This window comes from Haemaphysalis longicornis, unplaced genomic scaffold (assembly GCF_048455015.1).
Source record: "Haemaphysalis longicornis isolate Haplotype H1 unplaced genomic scaffold, Haemaphysalis longicornis Haplotype H1 scaffold_5, whole genome shotgun sequence".
Classification (NCBI taxonomy): domain Eukaryota; kingdom Metazoa; phylum Arthropoda; class Arachnida; order Ixodida; family Ixodidae; genus Haemaphysalis; species Haemaphysalis longicornis.
This window is the reverse complement of record NW_027526385.1, coordinates 108,244,179-108,271,574: the sequence shown is the minus strand read 5'-3', so window position 1 is coordinate 108,271,574 and position 27,396 is coordinate 108,244,179. Positions and strand designations below refer to the sequence as shown.

Here is a 27,396-nt window from a genome sequence, read left to right as displayed (position 1 = left end):
AAGCCTCCATACAACCATTCACTCTCCCAAGAAATAAAGAAGCTTTGAATGAATCGAAATCTTCCAGGATACCGTGCTTTTTGTAAATTTACAAAAACAATTTTTTTTAGCGCGAAATTTCGCACATTCATTTAAACTGTGCCCGCGTGACCTTTAAACGTCATCCGTATTTCATATTTGCCGCGCTTTCGAGGCGCTTTTTCAAAGAAAGTGCTACGAGTTGTGACGCGCCTCCGCCAGATGGCGACACGGGTCCCGCGACCGAGAGAAGACGCAGTGAAACATCCCCTCGCGAGGGGCACGATCAAATGCAGAGCATTTCCGGGGGCGCACGACGTTAAGTAGTTTGCGTTACGTTAATGTTGTTGCACTTGTGGCAACTGCTCACGAGAGAGCACTCGTCAGCAGTAATTTGAATGAGTCAACGATATAAGGCGCGTTCGTAGCGTCCCATTCTGTGTCGGCTTTGTGGCGCAGTGGGTAGAGCACCATGTCCATTGCATTCCGCCCGCAGGGTCGAGGGATCGAAACCGGGCGCCAGATAGTATTTTTTTTTCGATAGTAGGGAGGGGTGCGGTGTGGACTACGGACGTCAACGCGGGTGACATCGTGAGTTACTGAAATGCTCTGCATTTAACATGGCGTAGATTTCTTACCCTTTGCCAAAATGTACAGGGAACTGATTTCTCAACTGAGTTTTTTTCAGAGAAAATGTGAAAATGCAAACTTCTCGTTTCGTATCCACCTATGGCTGGACGTTTAACTTTGATGTCTTCCTAGCGTTACGATTTGTCCTACGCCTGCTGTGTGTGCTTATCGCTGAACAAGATAATCCCACAAGCTTTGCTTTTATCAAGAGTTCTACAAAGTTTCACGGTTGCCACTTCTTCAGCAGATAAATCAAACAAATCAAAGAAGCTGAAAGAGGGGCCTGAAAATGCGTAGTTTTCGCAGGTCAAAAAACTGGTTTCAGTAGGAGCGACAGGTGTATGGTCAATGCACCTGCTCCTCCAATAAAAGGCACTGGAAGCTTCACCGATACCGGGCAGTTGCTTGGCTAGTATTATCTAAGGATGTGACACGGCCCTTCTGGCCCTATAGGTCAGTGAAAAAGTGAGAAGGTGTAGCATAAAACCTCTTCTCACAAACATGTGGACAAAAAGGCGGCATCCCTGCTTTGAGGAGTCAGCGAGGAACATTTCAAACTTGGAATTTTTCTGTGCGACGATTTAGAAAAAGTAATTTTTGTGCTGGTCGTTTTAGAGAAGCCAAATTGACATTTTAATTAGATCTTAACAGTAACTTTCGCGCACTCGATACGGGGACACAGAAAAAGGTGACACGAACACAACCGCAGACTAACAACTGTTGTCAGTCTGTGCTTGTGTTCGTGTCACCTTTTTCTGTGTCCCCGTATCGAGCGCGCGAAAGTTACCGTTAAGATGTCAAACCAACTAGCCAGCCTATTCGTGTTATTACATTTTAATTAGAGTTGCTTCTAATCCCGCAGAAATTCAGAATTTGTAATTTGGGCAGGTGAATTCGTTCACTAGTAATGTTTATGTATATATGCACAGCGAATAATAAGAGAAACTGCACGGCGTTTGAGGAAACGTAAACCATGATTAAAACCAAGGCTGATCTTCCCGCAATTGAACTCGTACCTGGGCGAGAAATCTTTTAAGCAAGGATATGGCAGGCGAGAAGCATGTGCGGGAAATGGTACAAAACAATCCAGTGAGTTTAGAGAACATATAGATGTGAAAGGGGGTGTCGGCTGCTCGATGGCAAACCCACATTTGTTGCGACCGTACTGGCGGAGCGACTCTATCCTAGGAGGTCAACAAAAACCGAGCAATCTTCCGCAATCCATAAAGTAAGAAGTGGGATTTAGGAAGACTGCTGAAAACTGACAAAAAGATAGGTATTTTACATATTAGTCACATTACATATATTTAAACTGGTATATGCACTATGCGGACCATATAATTAGATTGCGGCTGAATGTATATCACAGCGCGGAGGGACTAGACTCCGTTAAAGGTGCGCGCAACTGATGTTTGTGAGCAAAATTATATTTTACTCACCTTGATTGCCCTCTCGAGCTTTTCCGCGAAGTAGTACGGGATGTTGGCGACACATTTTGCTGTGGGTGAGAAAGCGCATCGAAAGAAAACCCTATAGGTTAACAGCATTGCAATGTATTACGCTGAAAAAACCATAGGAAGTCACTGGGATGACGTACAACCTACAATTCCGGATATGGGGCTCAGCAATAGCTTAAAAAAAAAAACGGAACAAAAATCTTGAGTAATTTATTTTACGCAATCGAAATAAACTTTTAAAGCGCAGCACAGCTTACTATAAAAAGGCGCAATTTCAAGCTACAATCGGTATTTATTTATTTATTTATTCATTTACCCTAAAGGCCCTTACGGGCGTTACATAGGGGTCGCAATGAAAAAAAGAACACATTGCAACATTAAAAACAGCAACACCCCAAAAAAATGCGAATACAAATACATTCATGTCGAAATGCATAGTTTCAAAAAAAGGGTACACAAAAGGCGCACAACAGTTATCCAATCCCTAAAATGCGAGGGTTAAAAAATGACCCAGGTTCAAAATAACACAAACATCGAACATTGAACCAATCTAAGAGGTTCAAAAATGACACAAACACTAAAAAATGATTTATACATTGAGGAATAACTGCAACTCTTTGATAAATGAGTCGTGATTACTGAGGGTGACGATGTTACCTGGGAGCTTATTCCAGTGACGAATAGCAAGTAAGAGTGGCGAAAAGAAAAATAGGTTGGTACGCGCGAATATTGGTTGAACTTTGACTGCATGATCTAAACGGGAAAAAACGCGACCAGCGGGTCTTATGTGCGAGGCAGCGAAAGAAGACTGGCTGTGGTATAGCCTATGAAAAACCGATAAAAGACTATAAAGCCGGCGTTGTTGTAGAGGTGGTAAGTTCAGGGATTGTTTCATTTCTGTTATACTTGATGTTCGTGAGTAGTTCCTGAGAATGAATCGGGCAGCTTTATTTTGGAGTGCCTCAAGTTTATTTACGAGATACGACTGATGGGGGTTCCAGATTAGCGCTGCATATTCAATCTTTGATCGAACAAGTGTTTGGTAGGCCAGAAGCTTTGTGGATGTGTTAGCTGAATGCAGATTTCGTCTAATGAATCCGAGTGATTTAGAAGCATTGCTGGTTATTGTATCGATATGGTGATTCCAGGTTAGATCAGACGTTATGTGGACCCCCAAGTATTTTACCATAGTTACGGTTTGTACAGGCATACTATTGAGAAAATAGTGACGGGGCTCAGACGCGCTAGTTTTGGTAAATGTTATGGCGTTAGTTTTGGGCACATTTACTTCCATCTGCCAATCCCTACACCATTTCGTCAGTTGATTGAGGTCTGCTTGCAAGGATAAGAAAGCTTGGGGGTTTTTAATTTGCTTATAAATGACGCAGTCATCCGCAAATAATCTGATAGTAGAAGAGATATTAGTGTTAATGTCATTGATATATATTAAAAATAAGATAGGACCCAAGACTGAGCCCTGTGGAACACCGGAAGTTACTTGAGCTAAAGAGGAGGAATGATCATTAATGGTTACTGACTGAAACCGATGGGTTAGGAAGTTCTTCATCCACCTGTTAATCTTATGGTTGATATTAAGAGCAGAAAGTTTTTCCATTAGACGGATGTGAGGGACTTTGTCGAAGGCCTTGGCGAAATCTATGAATATAGCATCTATTTGTGAGGACGAATGTACTGCATTATGGAGATCAGTCATTAATTCGAATAACTGAGTTTCACAAGAACGGCCTCTCAAAAAACCATGTTGATTAGAAAAAAAGAAGCTCTCTTTTGTTAGGTAGCTCATTACGGCAGATGATATTATGTGTTCTAGAAGTTTGCAAACTATGCTGGTTAAGGAAATCGGTCTGTAGTTAAGAGGCACAGATGGGTCGCCTGACTTGAAGATGGGGATAACACGGGCAATTCTCCAAGCAAACGGTACGCATCCTGTGTCTATCGATTGCTGAAATAAAGCAGCTAAGATCGGGGATATGACCACTTTAGTCATTTTTAGTAGTTTGGTGCATATTTCATCTGGGCCTGGTGCAGAGTTGGTCGGGAGTCTATCAATGGCTGCAGCAATACCCTCCTGAGTGATAAGCAAGTCATCCATTGCTGAATCTAATGACTGTAAAGTAAGAGTGGCTGGTAATGGGCTTTCATTTGTAAACACAGAACAAAAAACAGAATTGAATTCCTGTGCAGCCTCTGATGAGGAAAGGTCTGTACCATTTTTAGACAATGATATGGACGATGATGATGAGTACTTTGGATTTATCACTTTCCAAAATTTTCTCGTGTTGGTCTGCAGTAGGTTTGTTATATCGTTGTTGAAAAATTTTTCCTTGGCTGCCTCGATTTCTGCTTTGCACAGTTTAGAGTGTTCTTTGTAGCGCTTCCAGTTATCGGCTGAATCAGATCGTCTGGCCTTGGAATAAAGTCGCTTTTTCTTATTGATGCAGCGTTTAACGCCGGTCGTAAACCACGCGCTTTGCGTCGATGACGTGATACTGATTCTTGGAACGTATTTTTCTTTCAGTTCCAGAAGCTTATCGCGAACAATTTGCCAGTTTTCATTTACATTTCTGAGAGCAAAGGAAGTGAAAAACTGCGCGGAAAATGATAACAAGTCGGTTTCTATCATGGCGCGGTTCGCGCGGCTGTAATCAAAAATTGTTTTGGTTTTATTCTCGGTTTTGGAGCTTTCTAATGTTACCTCACAATGCACTACGTTGTGATCGCTGATGTTATCTAAAACATGTACGAGCATATTGCTTGGTTCTGTGGTCAGCACAAGATCTAAAATTCTGTCGACACGTGTAGGCAATCTGACCATTTGACTCAAACTAAAGGCAGACAACACATCGAGAAATTCTTGACATTCATGCCTTTTTGTGCTGCCATGTGGTATGCCTGACCGCCAATCAATCCCTGGGTAATTGAAGTCTCCAGCAAGAATTATTGGGTATTTTGGGTACTTGTTTTGTATAAAGCACAGCGATTCGTTTAAGTGCTCAATAAATTCGGGGGAAGAATCTGGCGGACGGTAGCAGACCCCGACAGCACAACGCACAGAGGCAGATACGCGTACTATCATCCATAGGATCTCTATACATGAAATTGTATCGACTAAATGGGCTTGCAAATTCTTTTTAACGGCCACAATAACACCACCACCGCGAGACACTGTTCTATCTTTCCTAAATACAGAAAATTGTTTAGCCAATGACAACTCGCAATCACTAACATCAGAGGAAAGCCACGTTTCAGTTCCAAGCACAATATCCGCCGAACATGATTCAGTGAACGAGCATAGGAGGTCCTGTTTATTAAATAGGCTGCGAAAATTTGCCAGGAGGATTGACAGCTTTGAGGACGAACGATTTTTCAGTCACTTTTCTTTAGCAGCCGTGGCGCTTGACTCCTCTAAAAGTGTCTCACCCTGTTCCGTAGCAGGGGTTCCGCGCCTCGGCAAGGGCACGACACCATTAGTTACCGGGTCGAGGTGGTAAAGTCGGCCATTCAGGAGAAGTTTATCAGAAATTACCTTGTATTTTTCACCTGGTTGCTTCGTTGCGTGGGCAAAGTCTCTGAGCTGTTTTCTGATTAATTGCATTCTTGGAGAAAAGTCTTCCTCGATCCATACACGTGGCGCCAATACGTCTTTCAGCTTCGATGCATTCTTTAGGATGTTATGTTTGTCTTTAAAGTTGAGAAATTTTACAACTACAGGGCGGACAGTTCCTTCTTTCCATTCACCTATTCTGTGTGCCCGCTCGATCTCACCGACGTCTATGTCTAAGTTTTCGCTAACAAACTTGGTAATTGTTTCCTCAGTCTCTGCCCACGTTTCCGGGCTGGTCTCAGGAAGGCCCTTAAATATGAGGTTATTGCGCCGTATGCGGTTGTCTAGGTCGTCCACAACAAGGCTCGATCGCTGAGTTTGCCTTGAATCAATGTTCCTAAGCTGATCGCATGATTCCTTTAGAAGGGAGCTGACACTACTGACGTCTACACGGAGGTCCCTGACAGAATCAGATTGCTCGAGCTCAGACAGGCGTCTTTTGATATCCGTCACACTGAGCTGGAGGTCTTTCAATCTGCCAGATACCTCCTCCTGAAATTTGTGGTCTGATGTTATCAATTCCTTAACAAGTGTCAACACCTGATCTAATTTCTCCGGCCCGGGGTTTGTTTCCACGTCGCCAGCACAGACAAGCAAGTGGGCAAGACAAAACAAGGGAGAAGGGAGAACTCTGTGATCTAGAAAATCTATGCAGTAGAATAATGCAAAACGCTGTGGGAAAAAGCAGTTGCACTTGGAAGGAGATTATGATGCAACAGTACATTTTATGGGGTGACAGCTTGGATTCAGCTCAGGCTTGCTTTGATTACCATGAGTGCTTTTTTACATTTTAAAATTTGTTCGAACTCAGCTCCCAAAGAAAAACAATCATTGCTGTTATAAGAAATCAATAGGTTGATTGAATAATTCATCTTCCCACTCGCGTTCTGAGCAACAGGGTGTTGGGTGCATTGAGAAAATGAAAGCGTTGTTCCGGCGTGCTGAACCTGATGGAGAAACTAAGATAATAACATTTTATGGAGGTTGTAAAAAATGAGTTTTCGCTGACTGGATGTAAAACCTCAATAACTTTACTTGTACTAAGGTGTGTCGCTGTCGCAATAAAGAATATCCTCAATGTGTATTGAATCAATGTGACCGCTAAACTCGCTCATTCATGGGTTGGAGTTAAGCCAGGAAAGTTTAGTCTCTCACCGTGTGTAAAATGATAAGTGGGTGTTTGTTAAAGAATTAGACAATGTTTGCACAACAAGGCGGGAACCCGAAGTCGCTTACATTACCGACATGCTGCCAGGAGGATCTAATAAAAACATCGACGCCACTGGAGGCGCTCTACGCGGACGTTCTTCGTCCCGGCAATTCGATTGCAGGGCTCTTTGTACCGTTATCCACTGTCTCCTGTCCAACCAATTATGTAGCAACACCATTGCAAGAAAAAAGCGACGTGAGGCAAACTCTTAATGACCTTCCGCTGTGTTCCATGGGGAAGCAGGCAACATCTACTGTCACTGACTGTACAAGCGACTTGGACTTCGCATCTGACGACTGCCTGTCGAAGAGTGCACCAGGGCCGGCGTGCGTCATCCGGTCTCCGTCACCGTATACCTGCATAATACTGACCTCCGGAGACGAGCGTCTCTGACTGTGGAAGGTCCGCGAGAGGGCGGGTAGAAAACAAAGCAGCAGCAGTTGCGGAAGTGGAGTTGCTTGACGGAAAAGTAATTCGAACCATAAAACTAAGCACTGAAGACGACTGAAGACTGAAAACCATGACTGAAGTGGTCATCACCTGGCGTCACGTTATAGCCATCACGTCACTCCGGAACACGATGATGATCATGCGCGCAATGCCTACATAACGGTATCAAACCCATCACGAATAACACCACTACGCCCAGCCTTCGACCATAAGGGGGCACCCGAGATTAGAATACGATGGCGTCGGAGGTACCGGACACACATTCTGTAGTTACGCTAATAAACCACGAAGTCCGCTACTACCATGACCCTGTTGAAAGTTTACTCCCGTGAAGGGAAAAAGTAAATGCAAAATTTCGTAAAAGAGAACGATGAGGAACGAAGGCAGCCAGGGGTGAAGTTTAGCTTGCAATACATTCTTAATACAGGTATTTTCTTTTTACCAAAGCGTAACGGTCGCGACAAAGCCGCTAATCTGGAATATTTTGTAATTCGGTTGGTTTGTTACCTTGGGACATTTCCCTTGAGTTCCGACGAAAGTTGAAGTTGAGGCCAATTAGAGAAACCGAACCATACAGAAAAAAATCATTTAAATGATCTATGCCTTCATAATATGGAAACTATCGCGATAAAGTGTAATGGCGTGGACTCACTATTACAAATATTTAGGATTTCCTCATTTTTTCGATAACGCAGAGCACGACCTTTGAATAATGCAACGCCTATAGCAGAGGCCACAACATTTCGTAAGAACCCAATCCGTCTGTGGCTAATATGTTTATTTTGACAAAGCTAATTTGAAAGTATTGTAAACAACACGACGCCACGATTTAAAAATGCTGTTCCAAGAGTTATGGTGGCATTATTTCCCGTGTTAACTTTGTCTAGACTATAATTACTAATAGGCTGTCTAAATCGTCAGTGGAGATTATTTCAAAATAGGAATACTCGAGCCTAAAAGACGAAGTGTTGAGAAATTGGTAGCATGTCTGAGGATTTGGCTCTAACATTTTTGACGTATACTCTACGCTGACAAAGAACCTGATGCATATCTAGGACCGCTGGCCTCAGCAATGTAGCTCACTTTTCTGAAAGAAAAAGCCCTTATTCAATCTTGTGTGGAAATGGTCAGTGAGTGTCCATCTTTCCGGGTTATTGCCTTTTCCACTGCACGAAGGCGTTTTGCTTGATCGCCAGATCACCATCATTGCCTTGCTCATCGTTATCCTCTTGATATCTGCGGCACGAGGGAGGCCTCCAGCACAGAACAACAGACTAACAACGTCTATTCTCCTGCACTTTGTGAATTCTTACGTCTAAGTCATGGACTTCAGCCGTTCGTATCCCGAAATTATAGAACGCGCAATTTGCCCACACTCTAGATTGCGCCATGCTAAGAAACCAATGCGCAAGTTTCATGTCGTCGACGCTATCTCGGGAGGTAAGTTATCGCCAAAAGTGTTCAATTCAGATAAACAGGTTATTCCCTGGAGCACCCTGCTGCCTCACTGTTCATACTAACCGCCACTATAATGAAGGCTAGCTGACATTCTTGTAACCCAGTGGCCCGGCAGCTCTATTACACCTTGAGAACATGGAACATTTTATTAGACCAATACTACGCCGCTTCTTTCTTGCTATGTGATGCAAACATTTTGTTTTAATTAGACTCTACTATAGGTCTCTATGCTATGCATGTAGTCATAGCATCGATCACCTCCCGCATCTCTTTTGCGTCCCCGCACCCACTGAGAAAAAGTGAAACCTTGAGGTTTTTGCCCAGAGGAGCGACAACGTAGGTTATACACTTGCCTTGTTCTACGAATGGAGACGCGTCTAGACCTCTCGGGAACATTATTGTACGCAGAGTTGTAGGAATCGAAGGCTTTTGTTTTTTAATTAATCCGAAAAATGCACCGCGACTGGGATGGAACCCCTATTATGACTGTGTTGTTTCCATCGGTGATACAATGAAATGTTCTTATATAGACATGTCGGTATACAAATTTCAGCACACAGTTATGATTCTCCGAACATGACTATTCAGTGTGGCTATGCCATTCTTTATTTCGGCCCTCAACGTTATTTTAGTGCAATTGATGTAAAGTTAGCCGTTCTTACCGATGGCGAGGTACGCTGCACGGAGGTTCCCAGTCATCTCGCTTTCGATGGCCTGGACTACGGAGCGTCCTGTGAGGTTGTTGTACTCCTGGAAGACCAGCCGCAGCTGCTCGTAGCTCTGGTTAGTGAGAATCTGGTTGAAGACTGACCCATTGTTGCTCCATCTATTAGCCCCAGACTGCTGAAGAATCTGTGTAGCGGAACAGGGATGGCGGCCAATGAAACTGTGCTAACGTCAAAGGTGATAATCACTGATAATCAGGAAATACCAGTCCAAAAAGCCTAATTTGCTTTCTCGCAAACGGTAATGTCGGTAGGAGACACGGATAAAGCTTCTTTGAGTATAGATACTCTCGAAGCGAGTTTATTGACCAGAAGCAATGTTATTGTACAATAGCGTAATAAGGAAGTAATTTAATTTATATACGAACAAAAACGTGTATCATTTACTGTTAACAGTGGCGGCTTTTTTGTACTGTCACACCAACAAAAATGTTTTTTTACGTAAGGGGGTATGTAAAGACTTCGCCTTAGTGTGTTCCAACAGCTTGATAATAACCGACATTTATTTTTTTATTTTTTGCAGTACCCTCGAGCCCGTAAAGCGCTACACAGGGGGTGGGTAACAGTATTTTATAGCATGCAAAGAAAGAAATGAGGGTAAAAGACCAGAAAAAAGAAAAAAAGGAAGAAGCAAAAAGATAAAAAATAGAAATAAACTGCAAAAAGAACGGATATGTAAAAAGCAAACAAGCAAACCAAACAACCGAAAACGAACACTGCAGAATTGTTACAAAATGTGCTGAGTGATGAAATTTTTAAACAATGAATGGTCTTGAATGGCTACGATCGAAGAGCCGCTTTTGTCGCTATCACATTGTCGCGATTGTGATGCTTGGAAACTAAAAGTAAGAGCAAAACGCATGCTTTATGTAGAAAATTGCGAAAACACATGTTGAGGTTCCAGTAATACTGTACAAAATTAAGTGGTTACCAAAAAATTTTTTTGGTAATCGCGAGCTTATTTACGTTGACAATTTCTTTGACTTTGTGCGCAGTGTGCGCAGGTACAAATCGCGTTTGCGACATAAAAAGAAGAAAACATTGAGGATGATATCTACGATTACTCTTAAAGATTCACGACGGGATAGCGGTACTTCGACGCGTTACCTGGCTTTACAATATAAGCTTTTCTAACACACAGGTTCAGCCAACCGAGGAAAACCTGCGGCAGCTGCTTTTATTCGTCCTGCCACAAGAAGGCACAATTTGCTATTGTGTAGTTAAAGATGCGAGAATAAAGTTTGCGGCTGCGGGATGTTCGTCCAAGGTGGCAGTGCCAGTGTTTGAAAGATTTATTCTCTGGCATGGTGGCCGGCCTAGATATAATGGTAGTTCGGGAAGTGCAGGGTTCCTGACGCAGCGGCTCTTCTACTTGCTCTTTCAAACGCCCACGCTGATGTATAGAGAAAAGGGGCCCTGGCCTGTCTCCCACGTTTCAACGAATGTGGAATATACAATATTGCAGTTGTTATTGCCTGAGCATACTTTAAAATACTACCAGGTTGCGTGAAATGAGTTGGATGTGTCTGTATGTTTAGCCCTTTCGTCCATGTACATTTGTGGAGATATGTGGGAGATTGTACAGTACGCAGAGTATGCGATTTTGCGCCGCTGAGATTCCACTTTGGCACGGGGAAGGATGGTTTTCCCGGGCGTAGCATAATGAGACGTTCTCTATATTTTTCGGGGAGTTGGCTATGGTAGTACAGGTCTGTGGAAGCATGGTAGGTGAATTCAAGATCTTTTTATTTGGCTGCGGTGTAACCTTTCAGAAAATCCTGTCCGGGAGTCAATAACATCTGAACTGTAATTATTGTAGATGGAAGAATGTTTTCAAGAGTTGCGGTGTTCTGCCTGCGGGCAAAAGTCGCATGGCTTTTCTGAAAGTAACTACATTTAGGTTGATATTTGGTAGTTTCGAACGGCGGGCCGCGGACCTTTGTGAGAATCATGAGAAGCCAGAGATTCACAGCTCCCTTAAACGCTGCCCAGATGATAGTATTGATCTTGTTTATTATTCACTGTCAATAAATTTCTAGTACAGCAGGCTGTGTCATATTCGTCTCGTGATCACTGCGTGCATAAGGCGTGTTGTTGCGTTTACGTCTTTCTAGTTCTTCGCTTTGTTAGATTAGTACAATATAAAACATAGGTAAAGATTTTCTTTTTTTGCTGATTGTAACATAGCCTATGGCTAACATAGCCCTTGTTTTCCACAGATATCGCACAGCCGTGACAAGGAAACAAAAGGTTTCAGAAATACTTTGAAAATTTGTTCATTACACGCCTTACGACCGATTTTATTTTTAAAAAGGTGATTTGTTAATTAGTTCTGGTTAATACATCCTCCTTGGATTTTGGGAGCATGGAGTTCATCGTGTTCCCCTTTTTTGTTACGTAACACATTGTTGACGCCGGCATTATTTCCAGTCGGAGGGACGCTTTTCGGTTGACGGCGTAATTTGCAGGAACGTCTGAGCGCCGTATTAGCCGATGATGCAACTACCGACGCTGTGTAAAACAGAGTTCACTGCGGAGGCCCACAGCCTGCAGGAATAACGCATCTTTTCTATTGTGGCCGCTGTAGTAATATTCTCCCCATTTTCCCGTTTCAGTCGCTGCTCTGTCGTATTCGCGGCGGGGTAGAACCCTCGTATTTGGCTGCACCAGTAGTAGTACTTTTCTGTTTGCAGAGATGATGTTCTTCATTGAACGCTTGATGAGCATGGCTGATAGAGGATGGCAAGGAGCCTAGGGGAAGTAAAAAAAGGCGCCTAACAACTCTGTCACATCGAAATAAAACAGGACCTGTTAAATACAGTTCGTCCGTGTGCGACCACGAATATTACACTTCGGCCGATGCGAAGCGCTTCAAATATTCATCAGGCCAAATAGTAAACGCGGCGTATTTCATAGAGACACGTTCGAAGGCATGCGCGCTCGGCGCCGTCTGTGCGCTACTGTCGATAGCGAAGTCCGTGCACATACATGGACATAAGCCCGCGTGCAGAGCAACGCGCCACCGAGCCACAGCGCTTTTCAACAGACAGGCTAGTACTGTGATAAAATCCCTGCCTTTCCTTTACCTTATCCTTCTCTCTCACTCGTCTTGCTTCCTCAACGCTGTAGTATAGTTCGGTCTCCACCATTCAACATTAATGAATAGACCGTATTTCGAACTGCGTAGAGTTCTTCAATTTGAGGCCCTATGCCGCGAGTATTCTGTAGAGGACAAAAAGCTGTCATTTCAGCAGTTGCGCAGGCCAGACGCGGCGGTAAGTATAGGACAACGCCCGACAGCTGCCATATCGCAGCCACTTTTTAAAGCATATATATTAAGCACCCCCCCCCCCCCCCCCCCAAGGAGCCCATTTCCTGACCATTCTCTGTCGTGTGGGACGGGAAAGCACGCAAAAGAGTTTCCCGCCAGAAGTCCACTTCGAATTACCTCGAAATACCAAACTGCTTATGTAAAATTAGCATAAACAGAGCATGGCGCTTAGGCAACGTCCAAAGCGAATGGTGTGCGCTTTTATGGGCAGTAAACGGGGGTTTCCCTCTATCATAACAACTTTCATGCTTCCAAAGCTACGTTTGTATAGTTTTTTTTAGTGACGTGCGTGTTACCCGGTCTCGCGTGCAGCAGGCTCACTTACCAAATCTCTGTGAACAGCAATGGAGCATGTATAGTTGCCGAAACAAAAACAAGGACACTGACGCTCACTGGATGGGATGATTATTTTTAAGTGACACATATACACCAGTTTCAAGGCAGTGTCATATATTTCAGTCATTGACAGGCAGATTTATACGCATGTATCAAAAGAGAAGACCGAGAAACGTCCTGATATGTTGTTCTGATACTCACATTAGCGTCGTTTTTTGCTTTATTAAAATCCAGAAATCCTTCTTGACGGTAGGCCTGCAAAAATTGCATTGGATTTTTGAAGTGTCGTGTGGTTTGTAGATGGCAAAAAAAAACACCGACTGTCGTGCTAAGGTATCGTACGTATTAAATTCCGTGCTCTTCGGAACTAACGTATGAAAAAAAAGTGTTTCACCCGAATTTAAATCCGCTTAATGCCGCAAGGAGGAGTTGCGCAGAAAGAGCTTGGACTCCTGAATGGATCCAGTTAAACATCGGGGGCTACATGCAAAGAAGAACATGACGCGAGGTAACAGCTTCCAGCTATTTAAAGCGAGCTCCTAATTTTTACTTTTTATCTACGCTTCTCTGCATAACCGGTGATGTATGCATGAACATAACGGATATTACAGGCGACGTCATTCTTACACTTAAGAGCAACGCAGATGTGAAATACACGAGTGCCGTCCACTTACTTACACGTAATAAATCTTAACTTAATAGTGTACTTATAGAATTGCGGTTTTCATAGGATTATCTTTTATCCAAATGTGGCCTCTGATGTATATTTAGGACGTTTCTGATGCTACTGCTGCTTCTGATGCTTTTGATACTTCTGATACTGCTTCTGAGGCTACTGAAGCCTCTGACGCTACTCCATGAACCGGAAGGGCTACATATTCAGCGAATCACCGCTTTCGGCTCGAGTCATTATTGCCAACACATGATTGAACTCTGGCCAATTCTAGAGTGTTCCAACAGTTCATTGTTTGAAAAAAAAAATTGGTTTAGCTTTATAATGCTATAGCAGGCTGTGAGCCGGGACGTAAAAATGATTTTCCTGTTTTGGTGATGCGTCAGTTGATATCAACCGTCCTATTTCCGCTGCCAAATCTGTGGCTGAATACGCAGACTTTTCACAACGTTCCCCTGCTTTTGTGCTTGTAAGCGCTGCATTTATTTCAGTTCCTACTGCGCTTTTTACGATTTTCTAGATGTTATGCTGCCGCAATCTTGTTTCATTGCTGTTGGACCTGGGTTCCCCAGCTGCGGCGCGATGCTCAGAAAGCGGAGCGACACGTCGTGATGCGATGAGGCTTTAATGGAAACTTGAAGAAGAAGTGGCGCGAGCCGACGCAGCCACATGAGCATGCGGCAGCTCATGACAAGCGTAATGAAATGATGATAATCAGCGTCGTCTGCTAGAAGGGGTGAAGATGAGGAAGTCACAACAACTGCCATTCGTTTTGTGACCAAACACATTGGACTGAACACCAAGTCCGTCGCAAATTCGTTTGCACTAAGATGTGACGTGCTACATTTGGAAACCCCTTTAAGATTTGCAGAATGTGAATTCTTATCTTCCAGCATTGTTGCTGGGAACATGTTTTGACTTACTCTGTTTAAATGATGCCTTCTTTACATGCTAAATTACATGTGTTCAAGATTTTTAGGAATGTGTTTCAGTGGAGCTATCGAGACTACTCAAGAAGGCCAACTTGTTGCACTTCTGCTCCGGTTCAGCCGTTTACAGCTCCCCATAAAAGTCTTAATAAGAAACCACGTCGGACCCAATATCGACGCTGGTACCCAGATTCATCTTAGCAACCGTCAAATGGGGCTGGCACTGCATACGGTCGCATCAAAGCTTTAGCTTCTATCGGGTTATTCGTTCCTTGGGGCACTGAGTTTCGTAATAAAATGAACTAGCCCGCCCCGTTACGTGTCATTCCAAAATTTTAGGGGAAATATATTAGTACCAGCACTGCCGGGAAAATACAGCCACCTCGGTAGCTTTACCCCGCAATGCTACCGTATATAAATAGCAAAACATTTGTTCGTTTTTGCGGCCTTTTAGGCGCTGCCAGGTGAGGATACTTACGTCGCACATTGAAAGCATGAGTTTTCTAAATTCTGCGGATGCCTCACTTCCAAGGTCGCTTTCCACGTTACTTCCGAATGCTGCGGGGAAAGGGAAGGAGGCGATTGAAAACTACCGAAGTGTTTATTTCGAAGTGTCAAGTCCACACTTCGAACGCTTACTAGTGTTCCGAGTTTCTCTGAGGAATACACATGGAGACAATAACAATGCCAAGGTTTTGAATAAACAATTTTATTGTACTGCAGAGCTGAAAATTTGAGATTAAAGTTTCGAATCATTCGTGTTCCAACCAAAGCTAGGATGCATATTAAAATGCCTCGCTAATAAATGAGCAACCAAGCATCAATTCCGGCAAAACGCTGGTTAACGGTGTATTCAAACGACAGGCACTAGCTAATGATCTTACGTTTGTTTCCGTTGTGAGCTACAACAGTTAACGAAGCCGTCATGCATTATAAGGCGAGATCTAGAGGCGGGACCTTAGCAACATTTCTGGGTGTATCTCTAAACACAGCGAGCGCCTAAAAAGAGATATTGGAGGGCTGTTGTATAGATATCTGGCTTCGCAATACTGTCGACATTCGCAGAGAGGTGTTTACTGTCAGCTTGATCTATTCATTATGGGGTTCAAAACACCCACGTTACGCCTAGGCTATGAGCCGCGCCTTACTGTAGGCCTCTGGAATAATTTTCACCCTATCATGGACGTGCGTTTAAATGGCGACATAATGTGGTTTTCGCTTTCCGCGCCCACCAGAAAAGGATCCACCGTAGCCGGGATGGAAGCCACGTCATTCTTTTTCTCCTACCTACAGCCTCTCTGCTCCACTATACGCATACACCGACAATACACTCCACCCCAGACTGAACCGTCAAACCCTCTTCGCCCCCCCCCCCCTTTTACCCCACAGCTTCTTATCTACTGACCAGGCCGGCATGTGGCGCATCATCCGAGCGCACACCTTCCCTCACCGCACAGTCCTCCAGCACATCCAACCCCATCTGTTTACCGCACCCTACTGCCCCCACTTTGGAGAACTGGACACACACTTTTGTTCCCTCGGCTAGTGCACTACGGGTCTCTACACACCCTTACACCTAGGAGCAGGCTAGGCGGAGCTCCCAGATCTGGCACCAGGTGAAAGTCATATCCGGATGCTAACAGGTCTATGCGGCCCTGTGGAGAGCTGCCAGAGCCCTATAAGGGGAGATGACGTCGATAATGATTGTGTTTAATTTCGCAAGGGCTTCTTGCCCAAAGAGCACTAAAACAAGGGTGTGTTAATGTCGAAGGTGAGTTTTATGCTGCATGCTTCCGTTAAAAGGTGGTTATGTAAAATTAGTGTATAGATCCAGTGATTGTCAGTAAAAAGTGAATAAAACTAGCTGAGAACGTAGAAAAAGATTTGGGCTAAAAATAAGGGTACCTCGGGGATACTTTTTTCCTAGCAAAAAAAAAAAGGATGAGGCCCCTGAGTGTCACAGAAAAGCACCTCAGCAGTGTTCTCATTACTGACGGACAAGCTGTGTCATGTGCGATAACTTTTCCTCAAAATATCAACCTCAGCCAAGGAGTCTAAAACTTCTTTGTAACTGATTATTCCTTCATCACAGTGAAAGTGTGCCGGTTGTCCTGGTATGTGTTGTGTGTACAGATTAGCGAAGTGTCGCTGTCTTTGTGTTTTGAGTACCCTACATTTAAACTAGGATATGGAGTACGAAGGAAAATCCTCCACATTTATCGAATGTTGGTCGAGATGTTCAATTGAAGAGGTATCCATGTGTGCCAAGTGTGTGCCCTTTTCCTAAACGACGAAGGGCAACTTTACAGACCTGTGTAGTTTTTCTATTACGTGCCTACCTATTTATGGTTTAATTGCAAGAAGTTTGTTTCCTGTTTGCATGTCCCAGTTTTTTTTTGCCAACGTTCCCGGAGTTTTCTTTTAATGAGCAATTTGAGGTCACAGCAAGGCATAGACGTAATGTCCACATTTCTACGAAGAGCAGCAGCAGCTATGCCAATGCTAGCAAAGCTAGCGCGAAGCTATGCACAGCTGTACCAGGGGTTGCTAGGGAACGCGAAATGACGTATTCGCAGCGCGAGTTTTTTTTTTTTTTTTTTTGCGACTAACGGATAATGCTGGGTCTGAACAGTTCCGCCGTTAAAAAGGCGTGGTTCCGCCGTTAAAAAGGCGTGGTTCCGCCGTTAAAAAGGCGTGGTTCCGCCGTTAAAAAGGCGTGGTTCCGCCGTTAAAAAGGCGTGGCAGGTAGCCAATTCTGCTGCTAACGAATACAAACGCGAACATTGGGGCTTCTGGAGCGCTAATCGCAGCAAGCACGGTGCACGAGACACACGCGTGCTATGGTTAAAAAAAACAGTACTTCATTGTTTTCGAGTCCCCAAAAGAGGACACCTCGTTTGCAAGTACGATATCAGATGTTCGGTGATGTTTCCGTGCGTTAGCCGATCCATGTGAGTACATTTGTCGAGATACGTTGTTGTCTGTACCGCTACAGACTGAACGAAACGGCGTTACATAGTGGTCTGATCTTATTATAATACTTGGTATATGCAACAGCATGACACTCACACTTGTTGTGTGTGTATCGGAAGCAATAAGTTTAATGAATTGGACGCACCATCGAATACGACATACTCAGAGCTGAAAAGTCAATGCTGATTTTGAATTCATGACATATATTACAACAAACGAACTATTGCAAGGGTGCGTATCATGCACACCATGTCATGTGCTTTTGATGTCCCTTTGTTAGCTTCTGGCGGAACCCCGGAAGGTCGATGTCGCTCTCTCCATCCTAACGGACAAAGAAAAATATATAGCTTCGTGTCTGTGTGGACCCCGCAACCAATGAAGTCTACTGGTTTCTGCGTGCAACCCAGCACACCAGCTGTATAAAAACATGCCTAGAAAAAGGAAACTCTTAGCGAGAGGGCACTGAAAGAACTTTCGTTTGGATGAGGAGCTCGGAAGCTCGGAATGTGGAGCATGACGCCTAAGCAGATTTGAAACATTTTAGAATATTAATATTGGGCCCTATTTTTGACCTACACTACCGGCTCTGGCATGAGAACACTGTGTCAAAGTAATTGCATCGTTGAATTACCTTCAAGGTGCAGCAAAAGCTTTCCTGAACGAAAAAAACAAAGAAAAGTCGAAAATTTGGTGCTGCGAATGGCATATTTAAAACTTTTATTGAAGCCGATGTTATCTGTAGTTTTCTTAGCCGTTCAATAGCCTTGACAACAGTATTGATAGTTTGTTTTGAAAGACAATCCAATGGTAGGTTTTGATATCCGATCGGTAAAGAGGCGTTTACGCTTAATCAACGCCTAAATTGTCTGCACCACACGTGGATGTCTGTATTAACTACGCCAATAGCCACGTAAAATAATTATGAACTATAAATAGGCATCCCCGGGTGACAAACTACGCTGTAATAACTGCGTTTGAGCGTACTTGTGAACAAGGACACTGCGCACTTATGCTTATTTACCACCTGCTAACATACCTTATAACCACCTCGTCGTATTTCCCAGCAGCACGTAATCTGCTGAATTAGTTTTCCTTTAAAATGCAGTAACGAATGCAGAACTATGGCTTCGCACCCGTAATAAAAGAGAAAATTCTGCGGGAAAGTGCAAAGCCCTCAAAGAAACCTTCACTGTGTGCCGGCCAACGCCTCGGCAGAAAGGCGATATTATTCCATCAGCGCCGTTTTCTTTGGAGGCTTCCACCGTCTAAAAAATTTATTTCTGTCATCATTGCAGTATTTTGTAGGTATGCGCGCTAATAAAATCATGCTAGACGCCTTCTCGAAGGCACGTTCAAGGGCTATTAAGGCGGTCGGTGCGGCGGGACCAACTCAGAATTGTGCGCGTCTGCCGCGGCTGACACTGCGGTGGACCATCAAACTCGAGTGTCCGGTTTCTACACAAACAATTGCTTATACCAAAGCGGAAATACGCAATGTGATTTTTGTCATAGAAGTGCGCCCAGGGAATATTTTTTGTAGTCCAGTTCCTGAGTCGTCGACATCACTTCCCGCGCGGTGGCTTTCTAGGATAACAGGTACTGTATATGTGCAGGGGCAAAGGGACAGATTTAACATCTGCTTCGGAGGCACCACAGTGAATACTGCTAGGACAGTACGTAAATCTACCCCAGATTTTTATTGGCTGTCGTCAGAGCATAGCGCGAATGTCCGTTAGTAAATGCCGCAAAGTTATTTTCCTTTACCCATAAAAAAATTGGATTGTTTAACAATTTAGTTAAACTTACGAAGGTAAGAAAGTCGTGTTGTTTAACCCGAGCACTGGCAAATAGAAATAATTGTGCTCCCCTTAAAGGCACGGTTACGAGATTTTATTAAATTACTGTTTTTGTACACATTGCATTGGCGCGCTCACATAAATGCACTTTTCATCGTTTATTCGTTCGCTATAACAGTATTTATATAAATCCTGAAAGAAAAATATACCCTGCGACATTTGCGATGATCGCAACATCTGAAAGCAGATTCGCGTATTGGTCCTGCGGTGCGGTTGGACGATGTTCAAGATTTGAGTAGTCGTATCCAGCTTCAGTTTTTGTTCGTTTCGTGCATCAACGGCTTCACATGTGACGTTATCATTCGTCGGACATTCTTAATATATCAGGAATCGGTGCGGTACGCTTCTCGCCCATTGTAAGCTGTAAAATAGGTCAGAGAAGCCTGCTAGCACCGCTTAGAGTCCTAACGTCCTTAGAGTGTTAACGCCATAACTTGCACTAGACGAGGAGTACGTAGTGGCTAACACCCTCTTATCAGGAGAGACGCTCAACTGCCATTCGTTTCACGCGCACCTGGCTCTCCCTTTGGCGTAAGAGGCATACTGGCACCAGGCCCAGAGTTGGCTAATGCGGTACACCACCGGCAGTTTGTTGTTCGTTATGTCAACACCGCCCCAACGGGAACTCACCAGCGCATCATAATCTGTTTGCACGCAGTATGCCAACTCGTAAGGAAAGCGTTGAAGGTGCAGCTAAGTATCTCAGTGCCGAATAGGAAACATTACGGAAATAAAAAATAAACTCCTGAAAAACACGCGAAATCTTGCAATCGAATTCGCTCATTGCGACACACAACATTCAGTGCTTTAGACCACTCAGCAACAGCCCCAGTTTTATCAGATAGGAATATCACATATATCCTATAGGCTGTTAATTTTGCTGTTAGTTTTAGCATTCTGAGAGCTTATATAAATATTTCCTAAAAAAAGCAAGTGCATTACACGTCTCCCAAAACCCCACGACTATTTTCTCACTAATGACAGCGTTCCTTAGGAAGCGACGTGATCGCATCTGTGGTGTGCGCTAAACGCTGAGCCAGTTCACCCAGCACAAAAAGCACTACCCTAATCTCGGTGTTAGTCTTTACAATAAACCTTTCCGTCTTTCTGAAGCTTTACTGAGTCTGAAAACTAACAAACTAAACCCACACCATCGTCGGCACATATCTTATCGTGGCATCTCAGCGAACTAATTCCGACGACCCGCCGGAGCGGCAGCCGGCCGCCAGACTCCGTCGGAGAGCCGGGGAACTGCGCAGTCAAGGGAGATTTTCTAGAGCGAGTGTCATATTGTTACGAAGCCAGAGACGACGCAGTTGTCTTGAAGGAAAACAATTTCATTGGAGTGAACTTGTGCTCCCCTAACAACTCAAAGAATATACAGGTGGCGAAGCAGCAGTCAACAAAGTGACGTGTGCGGGCGAGCGTTGACGATCGCAATGCTGTGACGTCTGCTCTGCAGGCTTTTTTATCTTTCGGCGCGAGTGTTTCTCGAACCGTGGATTTACATCCAGAACATTGTAGATCAGAGAAGATTATTCTGGGCTAGTGAAATTAAGACGAAACAGTCTGCTTATCTGAATGAGATAGCCCGTGCGGCTTAAAAATAAAGAATGCAAGACGCCCTTCGCTTGACACAGATAACGGAGTCGGGCGTAGCCGGGCAGTAAAAACGAACAATAAGTAAACAAACAAACTCATACATGGTTGACGGCATTACCCCCCCTCTAAGAGTGTATCGGCCCGATTCTAAAACAAAAGACAGTCTGACAAATATGTCCGTCATGTTGCATAGCAAGGTTTCAAGCGAATCACGTGGACGGCTTCGGGCCGCGTGCGTCGTCGTGATGTTCCGGAATCACAATCGGGGATCACCTCGTAGGTACGTTGGCCTACACGTCGTAGAATCTGGTAGGGTTCGAAATACCGTAGCAGAAGCTTCTCACTGAGTCCGCGTCATCGGATGGGAGTCCAAACCCAAACACGATCCCCTGGGTAGTACTCGGCGTCTCGGCGTCGGAGGTTGTAGCGCCCGGCATCCATGAGCTTCTTATCCGTTGTACGAACTCGAGCGAGATGGCGGGCCTCTTCCGCACGCTGAAGGTATCCCTGGACGTCGGGGTTTAGGGCGTCGTGTTCTACATACGGAAGTATGGCGTCAAGCACCGTGGTCGGCCGTCTTCCGTAGACAAGCTCGAACCGCGTCATCAGCGTAGTCTCCTGGATAGCCATGTTGTACGCAAACGTGACATACGGGAGCACTTCGTCCCAAATTTTATGTTCAACGTCAACGTACATTAACAGCATATCTGCGATTGTCTTGTTCAGACGTTCCGTTAGTCCGTTCGTTTGGGGGTGGTACGCCCTCGTTGTTCTGTTATCCGTGTTGCGGTAGCGTAATATTCCTTCCATCAGCTCTGCAGTAAAGGCCGTTCCGCGGTCTGTGATTAGGACTTCCGGGGCTCCATCTGGCAGTACAACTTGACTTATGAAGAACTTTGCGACTTCCCGTGAAGTCCCCCTCGGAAGAGCGGCGGTCTCTGAGGTGTCTGACGTAGTGTTGAGTTCGACGAAAAACACTCGCTGTAGCGACGCAGCAAATCCAATAATTTCTTCCGTTCTCCTTGCCGTAACACCGGATTCACGTCGAAGTGATTCGGAAGCTTGAAGGTATCTTCGGGTGTGCGTTCAAAGTCGGCAACCGCGATGACGTCACTTGCTTCTTGCGTTTCTTAATTGCAGCGCCCCTGTTTAAATGCTGGTATTCCACGCTGAAATTAGTGACCAAAACATGGGATTAGCGTTGCTTAAAGGGCGCAATGCCTCTTGCAACGGAGACACCGCGGTCTAGGAGCAACCTTTGGTCACTCTCTACGATAGCGTCGACGTCAACAACCGCATCTCCACAGTAGACGCTGATCATCAAGCTTGTGCGGGGTTGCAGGGTGACATGATAGTCAGCGATCGTGATAGAAGCACGGTTTTCGGGGTTGGGTTCCGGCCTCATGCAGTGATCGGAGGAAAATGTTATAGACTTGGCCTGTAGATCAATTATTTCACCGTTGTCGTCAAAAAGTCCATTACGAGAATTGCGTCACGGGAGCAGTTAGGCAAAAGGACGAACGCTGCAAGGTACGTCACGAGGTGGCCTCCTGCTGTGCGAATGTTCGGACAGTCCCATCTGTTCATAACTTTCTTCAGCTTAGACGCATATGGTCCGCTCATGACTGAGTAGTCGGCTCGCGTGTCTATAAGCGCAACTGCTTCAAAGCCGCCGATGGACAGTTGAACGTCGGACGCTGCTTTCTTCGAGTTCCGGGTGCGTCGTGGCGTCGTACCTCGGCTTGTCCGTGTTGACGGTCGGGCACTGTGCGTCGTGGTCGTCGTCTTCTCAGCGGAAGGTTCGGTCAAGTCGGGTGCGTGTCACGCCGTGTGGTTGTTGTCGTGTTTGAGTGTCACGTCGGGGTTAGATCGGGTTGTCGGGCCGAGGACATGTGGGGAATCATGGTCTTCCGCGAGTCGTTGCGTCGGTGGAGGGTTTTCATTTTTCCACGATCGTGCAGCTTTACCTCCACAAGTTACTGCTTTTAGTTTCCCCCGCGTTGGCTGGGGGACCTTCCACGTGCGAAATCAGCCTTGCTACGGCGGTTGGGCGACTGTTATGGGTAGGGCGACGGCGATCGGTTAAAGCGGGCTCGTCCTCGGTTGGTGTTGGATAGGTATTCGTCGACATCAGTAGGGCGCTGGCCGGGTCGGGGGCGTGCGGTGTCGACGGAGAAACCACGCAGTCCGAGTCTACTGTACGGGCAGCGACGATAGATGTGATCGGCCTCTCCGCATTGGTAGCACAGCGGACGATTATCGGGGGTTCGCCATACGGCCGTCTTCCTCGGCGCCTGGTTTTGGCCTGGAGGTGGTCGGGCGGGCGACATTGGACGGCGGTACGGCGGGACTTCTTGATGATGGGTTGGAGCAGGGCGGGGTCGTCGAACAGCCGCGGAGCAGGTCATAGCTTGAGGCTCACGTGGTACTTCGGAAGGCGTAGAAGTCCCCAAGGCGAGTTGAATTTCTTCCCGGATCACGTCGCCCATACAGGTGACTTGGGGTTGCGGCGTTGTTGGGAAGAGTTTCCGCAGTTATTCCCTGACGACAGCGCGGATTGTCTCACGTAGTGTGTCAGAGCTAAGAGCCCCGGCATCGATCGAGACCGCAACTAGCGCATTGATGGGACGGTCGTGCTGCCTCGTGCGAATTTCCAACGTGTTCTCCATGGCGGCTGCCTCGGACGCGAATTCGGCCACCGATTGGAGGGGGGGAAGGGGGTTGCATAAAAGGAAAGCAAAAAGTTCTTGCTTTACTCCTCGCGTTAGAAACCTCAGTTTCTTTTCTTCCGTCGTATCCGGGTCCGCGGGACGAAATAGTCGCTTCATTTCCTCAACGAAGATTGCGACTCCTTCGTTCGGGTGTTGTATTCGAGTTTCCAGTAAAAGCGCAGCTCGTTCTTTTCTCAACCCTGTCGTGAAGGTTTTAAAGAGCTCTCTTTTGAATTGCGCCCAGTCTGTCAAGGCGCTCTCGTGGTTCTCGAACCAAGTTCGAGCTGCATCCTCCAAGTAAAAGAAAACATGCCGGAAGGTTTCTTCATCGTCCCACCTGTTGAAGATCCGCACTCGCTCCAGCTTCTCCAACCATTCCTCCGAGTCTTCAGCGGGGGCTCCTCGGAATGTTGGCAGTACCCGTGATTGCTGCAGCAGGATTGGCGACGCTGGTTCTTGCACCATGGTTGCGGTTGCAGCAGTCGTTGTCTTGGGTCTTTCTGGCAGGACGCCGAACTCGGGCGACAATCCTTGCAGTCGGAGGCTGGCTCTGGTTGTACTGGGCTGGCGGCTTCCAGAGGTCGTCATAAAAGGTGCGCACCCAGCACCTCCACCAGATATCACGAAGCTAGAGACGACGCAGTTGTCGCGAAGGGAAACACGTTTATTGGAGCGAACTTGTGCTCCCCTAACAACTCAAAAAATACACAGGCGGCGAGGCAGCAGTCAACAAAGTGACGTGTGCGGGCGAGCATCGACGATCGGAATGCTGTGGCGTCTGCTCTGCAGGCTTTTTTATCGTTCGGCGCGAGTGTTTCTGGAACCGTCGATTTACATCCAGAACATTGTAGATTAGAGAAGATTATTCTGGTCTAGTGACGTTAACACGGAACAGTCTGCTTACCTGAATGAGATAGCCCGTGCGGCATAAAAATAAAGAATGCAAGACGCGCTTCACTTGACAAAGATAACAGAGCCGGGCGTAGCCATGCAGTAAACACAAACAATAAATACACAAACGCATACATGGTTCGCTGCAATATGGAACATCGTAGTAAATCGGGAAGGAGGATGCACAGAAACGAACAGCACTTTCGAATTATTTTTCTCCTCAATAATGACGCGAAAAGGCATCCAGAGGTGGCAAAATACATTCTAGAGACTCCAGACTTTACTTTGCGCAAGTAAATCCGAAATGTTTACAAATAAGATCAGTTGTCCTTTTAGGTTTGGAGCTTTTCTACTAATAAAAATTTGCGAATTCGCCGTCAGTATCTGACGGCAGCCGTTATAGTCACCAGCGAATAACCGCTACTACATCCTTCGGACAAATTAAAATGAGCGCAAAATTCACGCTGGCAACAACAATCTTTTGCAACGACACCTCGCATGACCTGCAGCTGTGTTGCCCTAAAACATTAGTGGAACGGAAAGTAAATATTTCAAACTAGGCCCAACCTCTTCAAAGAGAATTTTCTCTAGTGCTCACGAGGATGCAATTACAAGCACAACCAGACAAACGGGAACTGAAAATTTAGTTATTTAAAATTATAAATATCCCAGTTCATGTCCTTCCTCTACATGGTTAAAAGCACGAAAATAACTCATGACACAACAAAGAACACTTGCGCCGCACGGGAGCTTTCGCAGGTCATGTGTATGCGTTATATTTCGTGCCTACGTTTTTATTCACACTTTCTACCAGGCCGAAGTTTCATAACCAAGAAGCCAATATTAATGCATTTATACATGTTCGGCGGCCGCTAGCCTTGTTGATGCACTAGGCAAATGACTGTTGCAATGTCATATGCAATACAAAGTATAAGCTGCAAGAGTTTACACGGCACTCACCTTTGGCGTAACTCTCCTTGATGTCGCGGATGTCCTTGTTGCTGCGAGTGCACAGAATCTCGACGAGGACGTCTTCGTCTGTTCCAACGCCTTTTATAGCTGCGCGTAGCTCCCGGGCAAGAAACTCTTCAATGGGGAACAGCAGGGTCACCATCAGATCTTCAAAGCGGCCCCGAAGTTCCGACTTGAGATTAGCCACCAGGTCCTGCAGAAGTCGTTACTTATTCGCACCGCCCGAACATAGTCACAATCCTAGTCCACCATCAAAATATCCTCCTACACCAGGTCCCTCATCAGACCCATGATCGCAGTCTTCTCCGTGTGCTATAAATATGCAGCCCTCGTTGTCACTGGCTGCTATTAGGCTGTTTCGATCTAGATGTCAGATATGGATTTATCCTCCTTTGCATACACTTAGAAACTCGAAAATACGTGCCCCTTACGTGCTCCTTACTTGAAATCAAACAAAAAAGGCTGAAGCCCGCACCTAAAGCGAATACAATGCACTAAACTGCGTGGAGAACTGTTTGCCTGACACTGTTTTGCGCTCCCTTCCCAATTTTTGAGAAAAGTGGGCAGCTACAGCAGCACGGTAATGCATGCCGCAAAACTTTCGGAAACGTGCGGTAATCTGTGAGCACATGGTGTAGAGCTAAACTGTAAGGCCAACTTTATTGTGAAATTCATGTGAAGCTTAGTACCCAGCTCTTCCTTCTTAACCAATCCCTACCTGCGGAACTCTACGGATTTTCCAAAAACCGTAACCGGCAAATGTTTTATTTATTTATTCGGGCAAAACCTCCCGAACAGATGGACGTTTTGGTCTAATTCAGTAGTTTATAAATATTTTAAAAGGAGAGAACAGTGAGAGAGAAAAGTGCAGGTTCGAACGCTGCCGTTTTCAGGCGAAAAATATTGTAGCGAACGTCGCATGAACTATCTTGTACTCGAGTATTAACCTAGCAATGGCACAAATGCAAGAGCATCAATATAGTAAGAACTGTGTAAAATGTACGTAAAACAGTTTGCGACAGCCCTACACTTCCTTTCTGACCAGGCTGCTAGTCGATCAGATTTAGAAGAAATCCCTAAGTTTGACTATGTTTCGGCGAAAGAAAATTTGGCATCCACCTCAATGTAGCCGTACGACTACAAAGCAAAGGTGTACAGCTTTCTCAGCAACTTCGCAGCTGAAAAACATTCGTCCTGGTTCAGAATTCAAACCGCGGGACCACCACCTATCTAGGGAAGTCGCTTGACCAATTAAGCTAACCAGGAGACTAGCCGTTTGTAGGTCGAGAGCGAATTAATCAACAACTCAAAGTGAAGGAGAGGTGTTAATCGAGCATATTTAAGGTAAATCCGCAAGGTAAATCCGCAAGGTGGACGAAGAGAGCGGAGAAACCTTTGAAGCGTTCAAGATAAAAAAGAAAGGAGGTGCTTAATAAGTCGAGAAGACCCGATGCCGCGCTACCGTTCGGAACACTTTGAACTTTTATTTCTTCTGATTAAGCACGAGCGCGCGCACAAACCTCCGCGCTTCTTTCTTCTCTTCTTCCAA

The 27,396-nt window shown here is 45.3% G+C and overlaps 1 protein-coding gene across 1 annotated transcript in view; it reads right to left on the bottom strand.

Moving 5' to 3' along the window:
- Positions 1–27,396, bottom strand: part of LOC144139851 (annexin A6-like) — a 73,169-nt gene that overhangs the window by 1,431 nt on the left and 44,342 nt on the right. The window contains exons 10-12 of the mRNA XM_077672096.1: positions 25,836–26,040; positions 9,511–9,654; positions 2,088–2,146 (exon numbers count right to left, since the gene is read on the bottom strand). Of these exons, the coding sequence (XP_077528222.1) occupies positions 2,088–2,146; positions 9,511–9,654; positions 25,836–26,040 (408 nt within the window). The remainder of the gene's footprint in view (positions 1–2,087; positions 2,147–9,510; positions 9,655–25,835; positions 26,041–27,396) is intronic.